The sequence below is a fragment of the Scyliorhinus torazame genome, chromosome 22, assembly GCF_047496885.1.
Source record: "Scyliorhinus torazame isolate Kashiwa2021f chromosome 22, sScyTor2.1, whole genome shotgun sequence".
In the NCBI taxonomy this organism is placed as follows: Eukaryota; Metazoa; Chordata; class Chondrichthyes; order Carcharhiniformes; family Scyliorhinidae; genus Scyliorhinus; species Scyliorhinus torazame.
This window is the reverse complement of record NC_092728.1, coordinates 49218348-49240428: the sequence shown is the minus strand read 5'-3', so window position 1 is coordinate 49240428 and position 22081 is coordinate 49218348. Positions and strand designations below refer to the sequence as shown.

Here is a 22081-nt window from a genome sequence, read left to right as displayed (position 1 = left end):
ATGGATAGAGGATTGGCTGACTGGCAGCCGGTGACTAGTGGTGTGTCTCAGGGATCGGTGCTGGGACCACAACTTTTCAAAATATACATTAATGATCTGGAAGAAGGAACTGAAGGCACTGCTAAGTTTGCAGATGGTACAAAGATCTGTAGAGGGGTAGGTAGTACTGAGGAAGCAAGGGGGCTGCAGGAGGACTTGAACAGGCTAGGAGAGTGGATAAAGTGGCAGATGGAATACAATGTGGAAAAGTGTGAGGTTATGCACTTTGGAAGGAGAAATGGAGGCATAGACTATTTTCTAAATGGGGAGATGCTGAGGAAATCAGAAGTACAAAGGGACTTGAGAGTCCTTGTTCACGATTCTCTTAAGGTTAACGTGCAGATTCAGTTAGGAAGGCAAATGCAATGTTAGCATTCATGTCAAGAGGGCTAGAATACAAGACCAGGGATGTACTTCTGAGGCTGTATAAGGCTCTGGTTAGACCTCATTTGGAGTATTGTGAGCAGTTTTGGGCCCCGTATCTAAGGATGTGCTGGCCTTGGAAAGGGTCCAGAGGAGGTTCACAAGAATGATACCTGGAATGAAGAGCTTGTCGTATGAGGAACGGTTGAGGACTTTGCATCTGTACTCATTGGAGTTTAGAAGGATGAGGGAGGATCTTATTAAAACTTACAGGATACTGCGTGGCCTTGGCAGAGTGGACGTGGAGAGGATGTTTCCACTTGTAGAACAAACTAGAAGCAGAGGACACCATCTCAGACTAAATGGACGATCCTTTAAAACAGAGATGAGGAGGAATTTCTTCAACCAGAGGATGGTGAATCTGTGGAACCCTTTGAGGCAGAAGGCTGTGGAGGCCAAATCACTGAGTGTCTTTAAGACAGAGATAGACAGGTTCTTGATTAATAAAGGGATCGGGGTTATGGGGCGAAGGCAGGAGAATGGGAATGAGAAAAATATCAGCCACGAGTGAATGGTGGAGCAGACACGATGGGCCGAGTGGCCTAATTCTGTCCCTATGTCTTATGTTGGAGTTAAAGCTTCAGAAATTTGCTTTTCAGAGCCCCCTAGCAGCCAGAGTCTGAAATTACAGTGACAGTTGACATGGCAAAATTGATTGGGAAATGTTGACATACAATTTATAGTGGTAAATGTTGGCATGGAAATGTATGAATTAGGTGTCTGTACCCTTTACAAAGTTTAAAACAAATTATAATCAGAATAACTAATCACAACAGGTGAAAAAGGAAAACTGAGAAAAAGTACAAGATACATCTTTTATTATAAAATGTTTAAAATATTTATTAAGAAATTAAGTATTTATGTTTCTATAAAGACATAATTCTAATTACAATATGTGCAAAACATCATTATATACAACACTATTCATCTGCAAACATATATTGAAAACAAGAGAGAAGTAAAACGCTGGAGGAGCAACCCAGGGAGTCAAAATGTGGCAACATTCATTATTACTAAGTGAACAGCAGAATAATAGTGATGGAATGGAGGAAGCAAGCTTATTCACCCCTTCTGTACGTCTAGCATTCAAACCTAGGCTGTGAGGTGGGTTCTCACAATTGTTAATATCATTACAGACAATCCTTCCTCAGGTGCTTTGCATTTAATCCCAGAGTATATTGGGGAGTGGTGGGATGGGGTAGAGGTGTTTTTCTGTCTACTTGCTGATTGTAGTCTTTCTGTTTTGCTAGTGGGACAGAAGCCCCTTTATCCTCCACCTCCTGCTTCGATCAGGAGTGTCAATAGTGGCTCGGATTCCTGGCTAGTTTGTTACCTCTCGCTGCCACACTGAAACAGTTAGTTGGATTTTGCCTTGCTGGCTGAAAAGCAGATGTAGGATGTGGTTACTCTGGTCTTTCTCTGGAGTCTGTTCCCTCTGTGTTCAGGCACCCCCACCTCCACGTGACAACACTGTGGCACAGCGGGTAGCACTGCTGCCTCACAGCGCCAAGGACCCGGGTTCCATCCCAGCCCTGGGTGACTGTGTGGAATTTGCGCGTTCTCCCCCTGTCTGAGAGGGGTTTCCTCCAGGTGCTCCGGTAACCTCCCACAGTCCAAAGATGTGCAGGTTAGATGGTGTTACAGGGATAGAGTGGGGGTGTGGGCCTAGGTAGGATGCTCTTTCAGACGGTCAGTGCAGACCCAATGGGTCGAATGGCCTCCTTCCGTACTGTAGGGATTCTATGGATAACACCACTCTTACATTTACCATTTTAGTCCAAGTCACAGGAGACCAATGTAGGTACACGGGCTCCTTGAGTTTAAATCATTGCCACTGAATCCTTATCCCATTCTCGGGAGTCTACATGCATATAAACATAAGGAGCAGGAGTAGGCCATACAGCCCTTTGAGCATGTTCTGGCTATTTCAAGAATAGAACAAGGCTTTATTCCACTTGTTGTTGTTGTTGACAAGTTTCCCTCTGGTATATTGTAAAAGGACTATGCAAAAGGAGTAACAGGAGTGGCTGGTTGGGCCCTGGTCTCAGAATTGTGCTGGTTAAGGCCCCCACAAGAACAGCTCCTCAAGGCCAATACGTTCATGGAAAATTTCAGACAACTGCTTTCGATGGTGCCATCAGAATCCGTCCTCTGCTCCTCCATGTCTAATATTCTTATAACCGGTAGATTGAGGAGAACTTTATCCCAGTGGCTTGGGGTGGTCTTAGAGATGGAAGGATGCTGCGCGAATCACGGCCCATTAGCAGACAGGATTTCTCCCGAGTTTGGACACCATTTCACTTCAGTTAAACAATCTCTATCGCTAAATCTTACTACCCGGACAAATCTACGCACTCCAGGGCTAAATTCTACTTGGCAAAGGCTGCTCTCCTTTACGTGTCTCTTAACATTGTTACAGAGCGTCACACGAGTGTCGGTAGTCTCACAAATCTATTCTAACCGATCGCAAAGGTCAGATTAAAAAATGCAGCCACATCTCCACATTAACAGTAATACTGGCAGACACCAAGAAATATATTAAACACATACAGAAAAAAAAAGTCTATAAATATACACTCAGAATATTTACTACACAAGACCCTCTACAGTTGTCTCATTGCGCTTCAGAAATGAAGCATGTTCAATTCGGATCACTCCACCTCAGTGAAGTTTGTTTTAAGGGGGGAGAAAATAAGAATACAAATTAAATAGAGTTACTGTAGGAAGGTCCACCTCAGTGCACAGGCATTAGCTGCCCGATACTAAAATATTCACATCTCCTTGTTGCACAGTGCACATCCAAGAGCTAATCTCTACTGCCCCAACTGATAGAGAAGATGTGTTTCTAGAATTGAATGGTCGGACATTGGCTGGAATTCTCCGGGTGTTAGGATTCACTTTTCCCGCTCCCCGCCAGCAGGTTTCACGGCAGCGTGGGGTGGTTTCAATGGGATATCCCATTGACAAGTGGCGGGAAAATAGAATCCCGCCGCCAGCTACCGGAACGCGGCTGAGATACACGCAGCTGGGGGACCGAGAATCTCCCCCCCCCCCACCATTGTTTATGGCTATCTCCTCAGAACATCAGGACCAGCGTGTGTCTGTGCTTTCCGAATGGCTGCTTAGTTTCTTCCTGCTGCATTTCATTGCCCCAAAGTTAAGGCCCACCCTCACAAGGCAATCTGGGACGGGATTCTCCGATCACACTGCGGTGAGTGGGGAATTTGGCTGAGAGACAATTTCTCCGTCCTCACCAGCAGAGGTAGCGGAGCGGAGTCGCCACGGAGAATCCCGGCCCCGCTCTCATCTTCTGAACAAGGCCTGTGTTTAGGAAGTTGCAAGAATTGGGCTGAAGTGATTAAGCACCACCCAAAATTCGAATGCTAGACCTATTTTGTTTTAATTGCCATGGAACACTGACTTCACAAACAAAACATTTGGGAACGGTTTTGCCCTTTTGTTTATTAATGTGAGGCATGACCTCGAGCAAAATATACCTGTGTGTCCTTTGGAAATGTCGGAATTGCCAATGTAAGGGAAAGGTTTGCCAAACACTTTCCGCAAGGACTCTGACTTTTCCATTCCCCACAAATTATACCATGGCTTTATGATCAGGAGGAGGCCATTCAGCCCTTCAAACCTATTCTACCATTTGATTAGATGTTGGCTGATTTGTACAACACCAGTTTCCTGTTTTGCCCTATAAACTTTGACATCCTTGACGAACCAGAAATCTGTGAATCCAGTCTTGAAAGCTCCAATTGATGCAACATTCGCCGCCTTTTGGAGGCAGAAGCTTCCAGAATTCTAATGCCCTTTGTGTGAAAAAAGTGCTTCCTGCCTTCACTCCTGCATGGCCTCGCTCGATTATTAAGATCGTGTCCCCTTGTTCTTGAATCCAGCAGCAGAGGGAATAGTTCCTCTGGATCTACCCTATCAAGGGGCGGGATTCTCCATCCTTTCACGACAGTGGGATTGTCCGTTCCCGCTGCAGTGAATGGGCGATTGGGCTGAGCGCCAGATTCTCCGTCCTCGCCAGCAGTGGTAGCGGGAAGGTCGCATCGGAGAATCCCGGCCCACAATGTTTTAGCAGCCCTCATGTCACAGATTGGCAATGGGGGAAGACTGAGGGACGCATCAAAATTGAAAGTCTCAAAATTACAGAGAGCCACAAAGTTGATGGACAAGTGATCACCATGGGACCCTACTGTCAACTCAAATTGTCCTAAAGTGATAGAAGTTGCTGACAATATGAAGGTCAAAGTTATGGGCAGTCTATTGGAGTATGCAAGTGTACCACATGTTAATGCACATTCCTCACATGCCAAGTGCTGGAATGTGGGCTGACCAGGAAAAGCTTTGAATCAGCGTGGACAAACCCCACACAACAGCTGAGCCCCCATTTTAACCCAGCCCGATTGGTGCGTTTGAGTCCATGGTTTCAGTGGAAAATCGGGCAGGGAATAAAATGGACTTTTGGCCCAAACTCACCCTGGGTTAGGTTAAAATTGGGGCTCTGATTGCAGACTTGACTAGCGGTAGATTGGCGCCTGACTTTCTTCCCTGGTGAGTGCTTGATAACATGAGGCAGGGGGAACGAAGATAAAAATAGGAAAAGAAGACCAAAGAATCAAAAATTTATGGAAATCTCTTTTTTTTTAAAAAGAGATTGATCAAGGTGTTGGAGCATTGGGCCTGGTTGCCTTGCACTTTGCCCTCTTCTTCATTAACACTTATCTCTGCCAGTCATTAATTGCAGAATACATGGAATTCGAATGGAAAACTTCAGGCCCTGATTCTCCATCTAATGCAACATTCATGAGCCCAATCAGAAGTGCATTGGCAGACTGGCACAGTATCCACCAGAAATTGTCGGTGGCATTGGACACAGTTTCAGAAGAAATTGGAAAGTTAAAAAAGAAATCTTTAAGTAAGGCTCCATTAGGTCAGCCATCGTACACTTACTTCCTGAGGTGTTCCCCATCTTAAAGGCTCCTCAGAGATTGCTATTGGTCTTCTTAAAGTTGGCCATCATAGACCCTCTGCAGATGGACATCTTAAGCCTCCTTGGAGATGATCACCTTCTCGGGTAACTTTTGAGAGGTGTTTAGACAGCACCACAGGAGAAATAGAAACTAGCCATAATTCAGAAATAAGGGCCGGTCCAGTTTCCCTGGCAGCATAGGGGTGGCTTCAATGGGAAATCCCACTGACGAGCGGCAGGAGTCGAGACCCCCGCCACCAGCGAATGGTGCGCCACTAAGAAACACGTGGCTGGGGGACAGGAGAATCCAGCCCAAGAACTCCCAATTTGTTTTACATTCAAATATCTAAGTCCCTATCCCGTTTTCAACTTTGGAAAGAAACTATGTCCAATGAACTAAATTAACATTAAAAATCCAACTATATATATCACCACATTAACTCTGATTAAATTAGTTAAGGAAAAACATCAAGATGAATAGTTTTTTGTTACAGTTAATTTGACCAGGTCTAAACCAAGCTTGCAAACTGGTTTAGAAGAGATGCTAGTCGTAAACCAACCTATTCAACCGAAGCTTAAAGATTAGCACTTGCTGGGTAGGTAGAATTTGTCCGCGTCCTTTGTCCGATTTTTAATAAAACTTAATTTTCAGAGGTGCAAATTTAACAGCACATCCCGTTCTTTGAATCAACTGTGAAGATCTCACTTTTCTTGGACCCTTTCCAATGGATGTCGCCTTCATGTTTAATGGCTAGTTGGTTTTTAAGACAACGTGTCGGCTTAATGGGTCAACAGGCCCCCTACGGCGGAGGCTCCAAGAGATTGCGAGGGATGTACTGTACGTGGACCACTGGAAATAAACATCAACACGCATGACAGATATAGCCATCGCAGGCACTTAACTCCAAAATTCAAATGTGCCATGAGAGCCGATGCTGCGAATGGTCATGAATCTAGTCTTTAGGGTTGGTTAAATAGGTCAGTGAACTGGACTGGTATGGTTGCCAGTGTAGACATGAATAGGCAGCAAAGTGGACTAGTTGGCACAGCAAATGGCCGCCAGTCGTGACAATGCAGAAGTCTTTATTTTCGCCCGAGTCCGCCGTCGCTGCGCTTACTCGGAAAACTTGTGGATGTCGTTGTGAAGCATGTAGTAGGGGTAGGAGATCTCGTTCTGGTACGGGCAGTTGTAGTGGCACCGGCACTTGTTGGTCCACATCATACGCTTGGAGAAGGTCTCACCGTCCTCACAGAGGAAACGCACGTGGATGGTGCGGGTCTGCGATGGGGTACAGCAGCGTCCGTCAGTGCAGGAGCCGCACCAGCGGGGTTTGTACTTCCGCACACTGGTGCATCCGGCGTAGGTGAATCGCACGGGCTCCTTGGCCTTCTTCATTCTCAAGCACTTTTTGCCTTTCTACCAATGAGGAAAGAGAAGAAGTGATAGGACGCCATATCATGATAAACCCAACACCAAATAACACACAAACTCACAGCGCTCACGTCCCCGCTCCAGACGCCTGATCTTATCAATGTGCCAGACCAGGATCGGGGGAGGGAGTCTCACTTGTCCGTCGCACACAGCTGGAAACTTTCCCATCTAGTTACAAAGCATGTGCTGACCGTGTCAGCACACAGCAAAGGCCAACCCTTCATCTTGCATGTATTTAGAGGATGCGGAATATGAACCGTCACAGGGCTGGAATTAAATAGTCACATCAGGCAATATCCGCATGCCTAAAACAGCACACCCTGCGCCTCTGGCTCAGTTGGTAGCACTATAACCCTGAGTTACAAGACTGCAGGTTCCTGGGATGGCGCTGCTTTCATACGAGAAGTCGGTTAGAATTATATTGATTTGAGTTTAGAAGAGTGAGAGGGGATCTCATAGCAACTTCTAAAATTCTAACAGGATCAGACAGGGTAGATTCAGAAAGAATGTTCCCGATGGTGGGGGAGTCCAGAATTAGGGGCCATAGATTGAGGATAAAGTAAACCTTTTAGGACTGAGGTGAGGAGGAATTTCTTCACCCAGAGAGTGGTGAATCTGTGGAATTCACTATCACAGAAAGTAGTTGAGGCCAAAACATTGTGTAATTTCAGGAAGGAATTAGATCTAGCTCTTGGGGATAAAGGGATCAAGGGATCTGGGGGTAAAGCAGGATCAAGGTATTGAACTTGATGATCAGCCATGATAATAATGAATGGCAGGGCAGGCTCGAAGGGCCAAATTGCCTCCTCCTGCTTCTATTTTGTATGTTTCTATATCTAAGTCTCACTCCAAAATATGTGCACAAACTCTAGGCCGACACTCTGGTGCAGTGCTGAGGGAGTGATGTGGTGCCCTTTAAATAAGATGTTAAACTGACACAATAGCCGTTCTCTCGTTTGGATGTCAAAGGTCCCAGGATGTTATTTGGAAGAACAGCAGACGGACTATCCAATATTTATCCTTCCGTCAATGTTACAAACTGATTATTTGGTCATTTATCACATTGCTGATGGTGGGATCTTGCTGTCCACAAATAGGCTGTTGCTTTACATAGAATCATAGAATGGTTACAGCACAGGAGGAGGCCATTCAGCCTGTCATATCTGTGCTGGCCCTCCAGCGGAGCAATTCACCTCATGCGCCCCCCCCCCCTCTCCACCACTTCCCTGTAGCCATCCACATTCATCCTTTTCAAATAAGAACTTAATTCCCTTTTGAATTCCCATGATTGGACCTGCCTCCATCACATTCTGTAGGCAGCACAGTGGTTAGCACTGCTGCCTTACAACCCTAGGGACTCGGGTTCAATTCTGGCCTTGGGTGACTGTATGGAATTTGCACGTTCTCCCCGTGTGTGCGTGGGTTTCGTCCGGGTGCTCCGGTTTCCTCCCACAGTCCAAAGCTGTGCAGGTGAGGTGGACTGGCCATGCTAAATTGCCCCTTAGTGTGCAGGTTAGGTGGGGTTGTGGGCAGAGGCCGGGGGAGTGGGCCTAGGTACAGTTCCCGTTCAGAGGTTCGGTGTATAATTGATGGGCTGAATGACCTCCTTCTGCAGTGTAGGAATTCTATGTTCCATTCTACTCTCAGGCAGTATCTCCCAGATCCTAACTATTCGCAGCGCGAGAAAGTTCTTCATCCTGTTTCCATTGCTTCTTTTGCCACTTACCTGAAATCCGTGTCCTCGGGTTCTTGATCTTCTCCCTCAATGAAAACAATTTCTCCCTAACTACTCTGTCCAGGCCCCCTAATATTAAAGCAGCGATCACAGCCTGAAAATACTTTATTGGCTGTGACATTGTGGAAGGTGCTATACAACTGTAAGTCTTACCGTTGTAGGCCAGTTTAGGGGAGTTGGCAGTCAAATAGCGGCCAACTATTCAGACAACACATAGCGAGGAGCAAACCTTACCTTGAGGTTGGTGTTGAGTGTCACATTGCAGGGACGGAGCTGGCAGAGGCGAGTCTCTTTCATCAGTTTGCACTGGGGGTTGTCGCTGGTCACTCTGGTGGAGATGCCAATGCCACAGGTCTTGGAGCACTGGGACCAGTTAGTGGTCTGGACCAGACACTTTGACCTGGAGCTACGGCCGTGGGACTGCGCTTTCCAGGCTGCGGACAGAAACGAGTCATCATCAAGAACAATCTCATCTGGGTAGTAGCAGGCGGGTAAACATGAATAGGGTGCGCTTTCAGAGGGTCGGTGCTGAATCGATGGGCCGAATGGCCTCCTTCAGCACTGTAGGGATTCTTTGTTTCTGTATTCATTGGCTTTTAGAAGAATGAGAGGTGATCGTATTGAAACATAAGATTCTGAGGGTGTTTGACAGCGTGGCTACTTGATAAGATATTTTCCCTCATGGGGGATTCTTGAATTAGGAGGCATAGTTTAAAAATAAAGCATTTCCCATTTTAAGATGTAGATGAGGAGGAATTTCTTCTCTCAGTTAATCTTTGAAACTCTTCCTCCTACGGAGCAGTGGAGGCTGTGGCATTGACTGTTTTTTGTTCTACAAGGGAGTCAAGGAGCAGGCAGGAGAGCAGAGGTAAAGCCTCAATCAGATTAGCCATTGTATTCAATGGGCCGAATGGCATACTCCTGCTCCTATTTCCAATGTTCTTATAGTAATCATCAGAGGGAATGCTCCTTGATTGTTTCCCTCCCCTAGCCCAGGGCAGTAAACCCTACACTTCTTCCCAGCCGAGACCAGCCAGTACCACACAGGCCCAGAGCTTGAACCTGGGTATTTCCCGGTGCAAATGGCACAGTCCCAGACTGGCTAATAAGTGTTGCAATCCGGGAGCTGCCAATTCCTCTATTAAAGGGGGAAACACACAGGAGTTAACTACTGTCCTACCTGGTTCTATCTTAAGGCCGCCTCTGACCAGCTCTGTCAATTCATTGCTCGACAGAGGTTCTGAATCTGGCTGGTCTCCAATCTCTTCGTAACTCATCGAGTCATCTGCGTCCTCGGTGCTATCGCCAGAGTCTTCACCAATGTGGTTGGTCTCGCAGGCCCATTCTTCGCAGCACTGGCCTGGTATCTTGACTAGCCGAGGCTTTGGACAGTCCATGGTTGGTAGAGAGTATTCCTGGGGACAAAGGGGCATACAGCCCACCACTCCATCGATACAGGTACACTGGTGCTTGCAGTTGGGCTGAAAATTCTCTCCGTTCTGGTACATATTCCCACCAAACTCACAGGGCCTTCCTTCAGATTTAGCTACAGTATCAAAATAAAAAATAGCCATGTGCAATATTCAGCAAGAAACTCCTCAACTTAAAAATCTGCTGAAATGTTTGGAAAAGCCATCAATTTATTATGGTCTAGAAAACAGTGGCTGAAATACACAGATTCAATAGTAAACTTCAAAAGGGAATTGGAACTGTACTTGGGGGAAACAAGTGATTTGTAGGGCGATGGGGAAAGAGCAGGGCTATAGGACTTATTGATAGCTTCTTCAAAGAACTGGAATGGTCATGTTGGGCTGAATTGTCTTCCTCTGTGCTGTGTAATTCTAGGTTTCCAATTCCTAGTTTATTTCTCCTCTTCGTCTTTAGGATGTTCACGATGCTAGGTGTGGGCAAACACGGGAGTAGTTTTTTTTAAAATTCATTTTTACAGAATGTGGGCTTCGTTGGCCAAGCCAGCATTTATTGCCCATCTCTAATTGCCCTTGAGAAGATGGTGGTGAGCTGCCTTCTTGAACCATTGCAGTCCATGTGGCACAGGTGCACCCACAATGCTATTAGGGAGGGATTTCCAGGATTTTGACCCAGCAACAGTGAAGGAACGACGGATATATTTCCAAGTCAGGGTGGTGAGTGACTTGGAAGGGCATGTCCAGGTGGTGGTGTTTCCAGGTATCTGCTGCCCTTGTCCTTCTGGATGGCAGTGTTTGTGGGTTTGGAAGATGCTGCCTAAGGAGCTTTGGTGAGTTCCTGCAGTGCATCTTGTAGATGGTACACACGGCTGCTACTGCATGCCAGCGATGGAGGGAGTGAATGTTTGTGGAAGGGGTGCCAATCAAGTGGACTGCTTTGTCCTGGATGGTGTTGAGCTTCTTGAGTGTTGTTGGAGCTGCACTCATCCAGGCAAGTGGAGAGTATTCCACTACACTCTTGACTTGTGCCTTATGGACAGGCTTTGGGAAGTCAGGAGGTGAGTTTCTAGCCACAGTATTTATATGAGCCCAGTTCAGTTTCTGGATAATGGTAACCCCCCCACCAGGATGTTGGTAGTGGGGGATTCAGTGATGGTAATGTCACTGATGCATGTCAAGGGCGATGGTTTGATTATCTCTTATTGGAGATGATCACTGCCTGCTATTTGTGTGGCATGAATGTCACTTGCCACTTGTCAGTCCAAGCCTGGATATTGTCCAGATCTTGCTGCATTTGGACACGGGCTGCTTCAGTGTCTGAGGAGTCTCGAATGGTACTGAACATTGTGCGGTCATCAGCAAAAGTCCCCACATCTGACCTTATGTTAGAAAGGTCATCAATGATGCAGATGAAGATGGTTGGAATTAGGACACTACCCTAAGGAATTCCTGCAGTGATGTTCAGGGACTGAGATGACTGATCCCCAACAACCACAAGCATCTTCCTTTGTGCCAGATATGACTCCAACCAGTGGAGAATTTTCCCCCTGATTCCCATTGACTCCCGTTTAGCTAGGGCTCCTTGATGCCATTCGCGGTCAAATGCTGCCTTGATGTTAAGGGCAGTCACTCTCATCTCACCTCTGGCATTCAGCTCTTTTGTCCATGTTTTTGTTTTTAAATTTGGAGTACCCAATTCATTTTTTCCAATTAAGGGGCAATTTAGCATGCCGAATCCACCTACCTTGCACATCTTTGGGTTGTGGGGGCGAAACCCACGCAAGCATGGGGAGAATGTGCAAACTCCACAAGGACAGTGACCCAGAGCCGGGATCGAACCTGGGACCTCGGCGCCGTGAGACAGCAGTGCTAAGCACTGTGCCACCATGCTGCCCTTGTCCATGTTTGAACCAAGGCTGTAATGAGGTCAGCAGCTGAATGACCCTGGCAAGAACCCAAACTGAGCATCAGTGAGAAGGTTATTGATAAGTGAGTACCATTTGATAGCACTGTTGTTGACCCCTTTAATCACTTTACTGATTATTGAGAGTAGGCTGATAGGGCAATAATTGGCCGGGTTGGATTTGCCCTACATTGTTACATACGTGTTGTAGCTGTACTGGAACATCTTGGCTACTGGATGGAACTAGATTATGCAAAGATTACAGAGCACTGGGATTAATTTTGGATTACATTAGCGAAGAATGAGCGCAGTCATGTTTGGCTAAATGGTCTGTCTCTGCAGTACCTTACAGAGGTATGGTGACATCCTGCCCCACAGGTTCAGCACCATCTGTCTGTACTGTGTAAATGTATACCAGGAAATGAACTAGGGTTCGGATAGTTACTGACAGTTACACATAACCACAAAGGTTATGACTGAGTACTAATGACCAGGAGGGTTACTTCTGATGACTAGTAATTGGGAAGGTTTCTATTGATTGAAAATAACCACAAAGGTTATTACACATTACCAATAAGCACGAGTGTTAATACAATGATCAAAAACCACGAGAATTACTACTGATTACTGATAACCATGAGCTTTACTACTACTACTAATGATCTTTATTAGTGTCACAAGTAGGCTTACATTAACACTGCAATGAAGGTACTGTGAAAATCTCCTCGTCGCCACATTCTGGCGCCTGTTTGGGTAAATGAGGGAGAATCAAGATGTCCAAATTACCTAACAGCATGTCTTTTGGGACTTGTGGGAGGAAACCGGAGCACCCACACAGACATGGGGAGAACATGCAGACTGTGCTCAAACAGTGACCCAAACCAGGAATCGAACCGGGGACCCTGGAGCTATAAAGCAACAGTGCTAACCACTGGGCTACCATGCCGCCCATTAACTCTGTTCGGTAATTGTCGGTTATTGATAACCATAAGAGTCATTACAGGTTACTAATAAATATAAAAATTACCATGGGATTACGCTATCTTACTAATTGCGACAAGGGTTACGACTGATCACTAATAACCACAGAGGTTACTTACAACTACTGGGATTACTATAGGTTACTAATAACCACAGGTTACTGACGATCACTTTTGCTTGGGAAATCAGATTGAGCCCACTATGTACCTTGAGAAACAAGATGGCTTTCCCCCCTAAGCTTCCCTACTCCTGTTGAATGATCGACTTACCTCGGCAGATGCCCCGTGTGGCGGTGTCACTGGAGCCGAAGCTACACTTGAGTCCCTTGATGTGGTCACAGGGTTCCATGGTGCTACAATCCTGGTTGAATTGCCGGGCACAGACCTTACAGCAGTTGCAGCCATCCATTATCAAGCTGTTGCCCGGGGCACAACTCGAAGGGGCATCAGGGCAGTGGCACTCTGATCCACAGCCAATCTCCACCTGGGTTGGGAAAGACAAACATCAATCAGCTCTCTGCGGGCACTCAGCTCCTGTCCTGCTGCTTATGGCCAATTATATTGGAAGATTAGTGGAAACAGATCAGCGGCAGAGTATGATCAGGTCAGACTTGTGGGCAAACCAAGCCTCGACATTCAACACATTACTGAAAATCCCAGCATGGACTCACTGCAAACTGCACATCTTTTATTCATTCATTTCATCTTACCAGTTGGAAACTAATTGAGGGATCCTGGTTTATATACAGAATAACCGATACCCCACATTGAGTTCCAGGTTGGAATCTAATTGAAGAGTTTAGGGAGTTTATATTTTTATATGAGTGGCACGGTGGCACAGTGGTTAGCACTGCTGCCTCACAACGCCAGGCTCCCGGGTTCAATTCCGGCCTCGGGTTTCTGTCTGTGTGGAGTTTGCACTTTCTCCCCGTGTGTGCGTGGGTTTCCTCCGGGTGCTCCGGTTTCCTCCAACAGTCCAAAGATGTGCAGGTTAGGTGGATCGGCCAGGCTAAATTGCCCTTAGTGTCCAAAAGATTAGGTGAGAATATGGGAATGGGGCGGGGTGTGAGCCTAGGTAGGATGCTCTTTCAGAGGGGTGGTGCAGACTTGATGGGCCGAATGGAGGGATTCTATGATATATAGAATAACAGCGACATAGGAGTATTTTATAGGTTGGAATCTAATTGAAGAATTTAGGGGATTTATATATAGAATAACAGAGACCCATGAGTGAGATACAGGTTGGAATCTAATTGAAGAGTTTAAGGGATTTATATATAGACTAACTGAGTTACAGGAGATAAGTGGTCCTGTTCAGCCAGCTGCTTGGGGAGTATCTTACACGGAGCTATGATTCAAAAGATATGTGGGAACATGTCAACAAGCGCCCACAAGGGTTCAGTGTGACGATGCCTTGTTACATACAGAGTTTGTATTTCTGTTCCTCCACAGCCTCGGTGCTTTATTCTCATGCGGTGTGTGTGTGTTCTTTTTAACGAGGCATTAAACTGAGCTCCTGTCTGCTTTCCCGTGGTTACTTTGTCGAGTTTTCTCCAGCACCGGGAAACAGTGAGACACTGGCCCGTCAGATCACCCAGCTCTTCAACCCCCGATTGGTGCTGGCGTGTCTGTATGGGACTGTCCATTCAGAGGCATGACTCAGCACAGGAATAGATCCTGCACTTGTGCCAAACTCAGTGATCTCCAGGGCACTTCATGAATACAATTTGCAATTAGACTTTAGCAAGAATCGTCTGTTGTGAAGTGGCCTACGGGCGTTTAACCCTGACAGGTCCAGGCAAAGAACGAGCACTGCATTTTTGAGCTTCAACTCACAGAGTATGACACTGAAATAAATACCAATGTTATATTACTAAAAAAACATCATGGGTTCATCACTGAGGTTACTTGTTATCCACAAAAATAAATTCCACATTTTCGACATCGTTTTTTAAAAATAAACACTTTCATGTTGCTTGCATTGTCACCTCCAACCCACATCACTCTCTCTTGCCAATTTCCTTTTCACTCTATTCCTACTTGTTCAATTTGAATTTAATCTGTGCTTTAAAAAAAACTTAACCCACCCTGGAGTCATGCAAGCAGACCAGGGAATGGATAGGCAAGGGTTAATTGCCAAGGGAGAGCTTGATGTAGTCAGCTGACACACTGACCTTTCATCTCTGACCTGGGGTATCAGGTTGACTGTCTCCTCCTCGCTCTGATAGATGGTAAGATTTCCCATATTATGCCCCTTGCAGTGCCCCCTGGGAACTAAAGTGTGCCATCCAGCTCCCTTTATCCGGCCAAAGACCTGCTCCCAGGAGAGAGGCTGAAGGCACTGTCTCTCCTGAATCTATCTCCAAGCCATGGGAAACCAGAGCCTGTGGAATCATACCACTCAAACATCCTTCGACTCCTTACATTTAGCAGCCAGGAAGGCACTCTTGGGTGTCCATCATAGGTCAATGCATCCTCACCTCGGAGTCACTCCAGAGACCTCAGCCCACATCGGCTGACACTCTGGTGCAGTACTGAAGGAGTGCTGCAATGTTGGAGGTGTTGGTTTTTGGGCTAGATATAAAACAAAAGTCCCATCTGCCCTGTTAGGAGGATGTTTATCCCAACCGCCTCAGCATTCAACACCTATACTTCTCATCTCATCTTTACCTCATTGCTGCCTGCGGGATCTTGTGTTCCACACAATAATCACTACACTTCGAAAGTGCTGGCTGTGGGATGTCCTGAGCTTGTGAAAGAACGGCTATAGAACCATAAATACTTCTGCTTCCTCTCCGAGTCCAGGTATTAACCCTCCCCCCCTTTCCTTTGCACAATTCCTGATCCAGGTGTGACTCCTGTTTGAAACCTGGATTGGCATATTCGGAGAAGACAGGATGTTTTGTGTTCTTAATTACATGGCAGTCAGTCTGAGACTGCAGAATCAGGGATGTTTTGAGATGGTAACTATACTTAACTGGGTCACCACAGCCTGCGCTGTAGAACTGGCATATTTAACTGTTCGAGTGCTGCACACCTTTACCCTGTACATTTACATAGCCCGAGTACAGTGCAGTTTGAGGGCAACAGCGTCAAAGCAGAGACCGTTAACCCTCAGTTACCCACTGCAGTTCTCATAGATGCTGCAGGCGAATAACTCTAGGATGTTCCCGAAACAAAAGAAACATATCTGAGGTAAATTACACATTCACTTTACACTCTGGGTGCACTCAATGCTCTTTTTTTTTTGAGGGAACTAGCAATTCCATCCAAGGAATCAAGGGGTTAATGGATTTAGTTTCCTGGTGTTGTTCCCAAGTGTGGCTTCAAGATGTGGCCCCTTGGAGAGTTACCTCTGTCCACTCTGCTCCTCGCCAACCCTGGGTGTGACGTTTTCCCAAAGGCAGCCTTTGTCATTCAGTTTGTGGTTATTAAGGAGCAGCGTGAGGCCCAAGGTCAGGCTTCTAAATTGTGCCATTCAAGTCAACCAGCTTGGTGTGCATGTCAATGACAGGGGCCTCCCAGTATGTCAGGAATTTAGACCTAGAGCACAGTGGCCCAGGGTCTGTCGAGGCATTGTTTATTTTCCCTCACTCTGCACTCACTCCCCTTGGAGTAGAGTGTGAAGTAATGGAGGGTTTGCAGGCTGATGACACACTGCTCATTCCCTCAGAACTGTTTATTTAAGGGGCAGCCGAGGTCCCAGGTTCGACGCCGGCTGAGGGTCACTGTCCGTGTGGAGTTTGCACATTCTCCTCATGTTTTCGTGGGTTTCGCCCCTGCAACCCAAAGATGTGCAGGGTAGATGGATTTGCCATGCTAAATTGCCCCTTAATTGGCAAAAATTAATTGGGTACTCTAAATTTATAGAAAGAAAATAACTGCTTATTTGTAACATTTCTGGAAGTACATTACAAAACATCCCGAGCTGAAAATGACAGAAAATTCAATCCGTCTCCACACAGCGTGTTCCAATCTCGGGATGCCTCGACACAATTGTAATACTCTTGATCTTCTCAATATACACTCCGTGTCAGGCTTACAGTCTGAGGGCAAACTGTTTCAAATTAAGATTGCAGCAAGTGCAATAGAATTTAATTTGTTGCTGTACAGCATGTTTCATTGAAGTGTCTCAAATCAATTTCAATGTTCTTGACATTTACAAAATAGATTCCTTGTCAGGCATATAGCTGAGGGGTTCAACACAGTTCCTAACCCCCCTCTCCTGCTGTACTATGGCTGATAGATATCTTGATTTGTTTGTTAAGCAAAGGTATTAATAATAATCTTTATTATTGTCACAAGTATGCTTATATTAGTAACACTGCAATGAAGTTACCGTGAAAAAACCCTAGTCGCCACACTCCAGCGCCTGTTCGGGTACACAGAGGGAGAATTCAGAATGTCCAAATTATCTAACAAGCACGTCTTTCGGAACATGTGGGAGGGAACCGGAGCACCCGGAGGAAACCCATGCAGACAGTGACCCAAGCAGGAATCGAACATGGGACCTTGGTGCTGTGAAGCTAACCACTGTGCCGCCCAATAAGGGATATGGGCCAAAGGCAGGTATATAGAGTTAGGCCACAGATCAGCCATGATCTCATAGAGTGGCGGGGCAGGCTCGAGGGGCTGAATGGCCTACTCCTGTTCCTAACTGTGACTTTAATTGCTCCGTCATTGGCTTGGGCTGCCAGGGTCCGAAACTCTGGTTTCCTTCTCTGAACTCTACCTCCTTTTTCCTTAAGGCGCTGCTTAAAACCTAAAACTTTGGCCACATTTCTTTGCTCAGGTGTCCCAATATCAGTTTATGTGGTGCGTTGTCAAATGTTGTTTGTTAACAATCGAGTGAAGCACCTCAGGGTGTTTTTCTATCTGCTTATATAGCAAGTTGTTGGCTGTACAATGGGAGGACTTCCTCGTCTCTCACAGCCCAGAGGGTGGCCACAGGTTGGGGAAGGATGGGGAGGGGGGGGGGGGGTTACCCACACCCACCCAGGCACATGAATCCCTCTGGATGCCAATCCGGAACTCGAGAGCTACAGTCAACTGATCTCTACTCACCAGGAGTGTCTGGAACTGGGCTCGAGCTCCAGACCTCCTGACTCGGAGGGGGAATCCCGAGCTAAAGGCTCACCCCAAGGCTTTTCAGATGATGCATCGTTGCGATCCTATTTGGCAGGGGATGTCACCAAATGGAGGGGGGAGGTGACAGAAATTCCCGTTGGCAAAACTGGAGGGAGGGAGGGGAGAAGGCAGGAGGGCGGGGAAATCTCTTTTCACGTGGCTTATTTAAAGGTCCCTTTTTCGAGCCTGGCTTTAAACAGCCTTTTTTGAATGCACGCTGTGCCTCAGTGAGCAGCACTCTGGATGTACTCTGGGTTCCAGGAACTTGACTACAAAATCCAGGCACTAACTGAGGGAGAGCTCTCTGGTGAACTGGCCAATATTTATCCTTCAACTCTTTACACAGAGGGTAGTGGGTGCCTGGAACTCGCTGCCGGAGGAAGTGGTGGAAGCAGGGACGATAGTGAAATCTTGACAAATACATGAATAGGATGGGAATAGAGGGATACGGACCCAGGAAGTGTAGAAGATTGTAGTTTAGTCGGGCAGCATGGTCGGCACGGGCTTGGAGGGCCGAAGGGCCTGTTCCTGTGCTGTACTTTTTTTTGTTCTTTGCTCTTGCTATCCGCAATGCAGATTATTTGGCCATGATCACATTGCAGTTTGAGAGCTTGTGTTTCCCACGTTACGAGCAGTGACGGCACTTCAATAAACAGGCTGTAAAGCACTATGGGGTCCCCTGAGGTTGTCAAAGATGCTATAGAAATGCAAATATTAGCTTTTAAACATCTAGAAGCTGCAGCACCAAGGCAGGGAGTCGATTCCTGAGAAACGTTCCCCCACCTGCCTCGCACTCAGAGAGCTCCCAGCTCTGTAACTCAGCAACTTGGGTCAAAGCCACCAAGAGTGTTCTCCTAATAAAAATGGGGAAACAGAGCTACCCTGGTCAGGCCACCAGGAGCAACAGGCTATGGGATTGGGGGGGGGGGGGTGGTGGTTAGGAAACTTTTATCAAAATGCTACTGATTTGCAGCTCTTTGTCACAATCACAAGAAGATGTGATGACTCCCAGTGAAATGCGGGACAGAAAGTGCAAAGGTGTCAATGTCCCATTGATAAAAATCCTGGGAGAGATCCTTCCGGCTGTTCTCGCTGGGGGCATCTTCCGGTCTCGCCGATGGCACGCCCCATCGCTGGTTTACCCCTGGGGTGGATTCAGTGGGAAATCCCATTGACAGAGCCGTCGAGAAACACGGCACTTGGGAGGCCAGAGAATCTCGGCCCATGATTTTTTTACACATTGTTGATAAAAACAAAGCTTGCATTTATATAGAGCCTTTCACAACCCCAGGACCTCCCACGGCACTTAACAGCCAATGGCGTTATTTGAAGTGTAGTCACCACTGCGCGGCAGTCAATTTGAGTACAGCAACATACCACAGAGAGCGATTAAATAGCTACCGAATTGGTTGCGGGGTAAGTATTGGCCAGGGCCTTTGCGGGAGCTTTTCTTCGGAAAAGCACCGTGGGATCTTCCGTACCCGCCTGAGAGGGCAGATTGTTCCACGGTCTCATCCCAAAGACAGCACCTCCTCAGTTCCGCAGTGTGCTGGAGGCTGAGCTCAGACCATCTCGCTGGAGTGAGATTTGAACCCGCACAAACCTCTGCCACAAAGGCAAGGGGTAAACCACTGGGACACAAACCTGGACAAAGACGAACCTCGCCAGCAACCCCCCGCCCCCCAACACCAGGTTAAAGAGGTAATTGTGAGATTTCCTTTGACCAAATTCTTCACTTTGCAACAATCCAAAACTTTAATAATACATTTACCAGGGTTTGTGAGGGAACCTGGGAGCAGATTGCAGGGAATATCGCAAAGGTTTAAAATCAGATGGCAGATTGGATGAATTTAGGAGTTTATCTGTTTGTCTTTAATCCACACACTGCATCAGGAAACTTAAATGATGAGGAGCATTTAAAACAGAATGGACACTATGTGCATTTATATATTTAGATACACATATCATTTAACACACAGACTTTGTCTAATTTGTAGCGATTAATTTGAAACATTGAAGAGACACATACCCCAGACGCAGTCCCCAGCAGGATGATCAGATACGCAAGTGCTTCTTCCATCTCCTTTGCCAAAACAAATGGTCAAAACAAAAAACCTTTCCTGCTTTCTAATTACTTTCAAAACAGTTTTTTTTTAAACCCTTTAAAATAAACTAAATCTCCTTCGTGCAAAAGGTGAGGTGTTAATTTCAGGGTGAGTTTCAGGTGAAGTTTCAGCGGCGGGAGATCCACTTTGTCCCCGGAGGGAGAAATCAGTTGGAAATGGGGAAAAGACGCGTCTCCCCTACCCCGGTCCCCCCCGCTGTCGTCCTGGGTCTACCGTGCGCACCAGGCGAGATGGAGCCACTTGACTGACTCCTTCCAGACCAGGAAAGTGCTGCTTCTCGCTGGTGTTCTTGTCTTTCTAGCCGGTGTCAACACCGCGGGTCGCTGTTCATTCAGTGCCGGGAGCTCAGGCTTGTTTTTATAAGGAGAGGAGGCTGCCCCCACCCCCTCTACCCCCCCCCCCCCCCCACCAGCCCTCCCACCAGCCATCTCCTCCCCTCCCACCGCCCCCGCGTCACCGCCTGGCCGCTCTGATACCCGGAGCCAAGTGCGAAACACCTTCCGCTGTGAAAACCCGATTAAAAACACCATGGTGAGAGAGAGAGAGAGACAGATGGACAGAGAGAGAGACAGAGAGTCAGGGCGAGGGAGAGAAGCAGCGAGAGAGACAGACAGAGAAGCAGAGAGGTAGACCGAGGGAGGCAGACAAGAGAGACACAGAGAAGCAGAGAGCTAGACAGAGAGAGAGAGACAGACAGAAAGAGAGAAAACCAGCGAGATAGACCGAGACAGAGAGACAAACAGAGAGGGAGAAGCAGAGAGATAGACCGAAAGAGGCAGACAGAGAGAGAGACCGAGAGAGAAGCAGAGAGATAGAGAGAGACTGGTGGACACAGAGAGAGAAAGAGAGAGACAGTCAGGGCGATAGAGAGACGCAGAGAGATAGACGGAGAGAGAGACAGGGCGTTAGAGAGACGCAGAGAGATAGACAGAGAGAGAACTAGAGAGATAGACCGAGAGAGAGAAACTGGTGGACAGAGAGAGAGAGAGAGTCAGGGCGATAGAGAGACGCTGAGAGATAGACAGAGAGAGCGACAGAGATAGACAGAGAAAGAGACCGAGAGAGAAGCAGAGAGATAGACAGAGAGAGAGAGGCAAAGAGAGACACAGAGAGAGTGAGAGACAGAGAGAAGCAGAGAGAGACAGAGACAAAAAGAGACACACACAGAGACGGAGAGAGACGAGAGAGACAGAAGAGAGAAGCAGAGGGACAGACAGTCAAAGAGAAAGAGACAGAGAGGGACAGAAAGAGAGACAGCGAGAGAGACGCGAAACAGAGAGAGGCCGAGAGGGAGAGAGACAGCGAGAGACAAAGACAGACAGCGAGGGACTGAGAAAGAGAGAGCGAGAGACACAGAAACACAAAGAGAGCTGAGACAGAAAGAGAGAGATGAGAGTCAGAGAGACCGGGAGAGATGGAAGAGACAGAGGGAAAGAGAGGCAGGGAGAGAGAAAAAGAGAGACAGAGAGAGAGAGATGAGAGAGACAGATAGAGATAAAGCCAGAGAGGGAGAGGCAGAGATGAGAGACAGCAAGACAGAGATGAGAGACATAGAGAGAGACACAGGGACAGAGATGAGAGACAGAGAGGGAGACAGAGAGAGAGAGGGAGAAAAAAACTGACCCTTAACACACCGGTTTCCCAAATAGTTCTGTGCATTTAACTCCTAGTTAAAATGTATTATTGGCAGCAAACCTGCCATTGAAATTCGTTCGTCTGTAACTTTCCTCAAAGAAAAATCAAGTGTCCTTTCAGAATAAAAAAACCTCTTGCCACTTTTGAATCTCTCTGGCGAAATGGACTTCATTTCTCACGGTCAATGTGATTTATGTGTCTATTTTTCCATCTCTGTCCCCTCCCTGTCAGCTAAAAGTTGAAACTTGTTCTGAAATTGATCCATTTAAT

General features: G+C 46.8%; 1 protein-coding gene across 1 annotated transcript; it reads right to left on the bottom strand.

The window, feature by feature from the left end:
• Positions 1–1276: 1276 nt before the first annotated feature.
• Positions 1277–20515, bottom strand: LOC140399075 (CCN family member 1-like). Its single transcript, XM_072488189.1, has 5 exons — positions 20080–20515; positions 13194–13407; positions 9794–10159; positions 8848–9047; positions 1277–6863 (listed from the first exon to the last, which is right to left on the bottom strand). The coding sequence occupies exons 1-5, from the start codon at positions 20128–20130 to the stop codon at positions 6561–6563; spliced, it is 1134 nt and encodes a 377-aa protein (XP_072344290.1). The 5' UTR covers positions 20131–20515; the 3' UTR covers positions 1277–6560.
• Positions 20516–22081: the final 1566 nt, after the last annotated feature.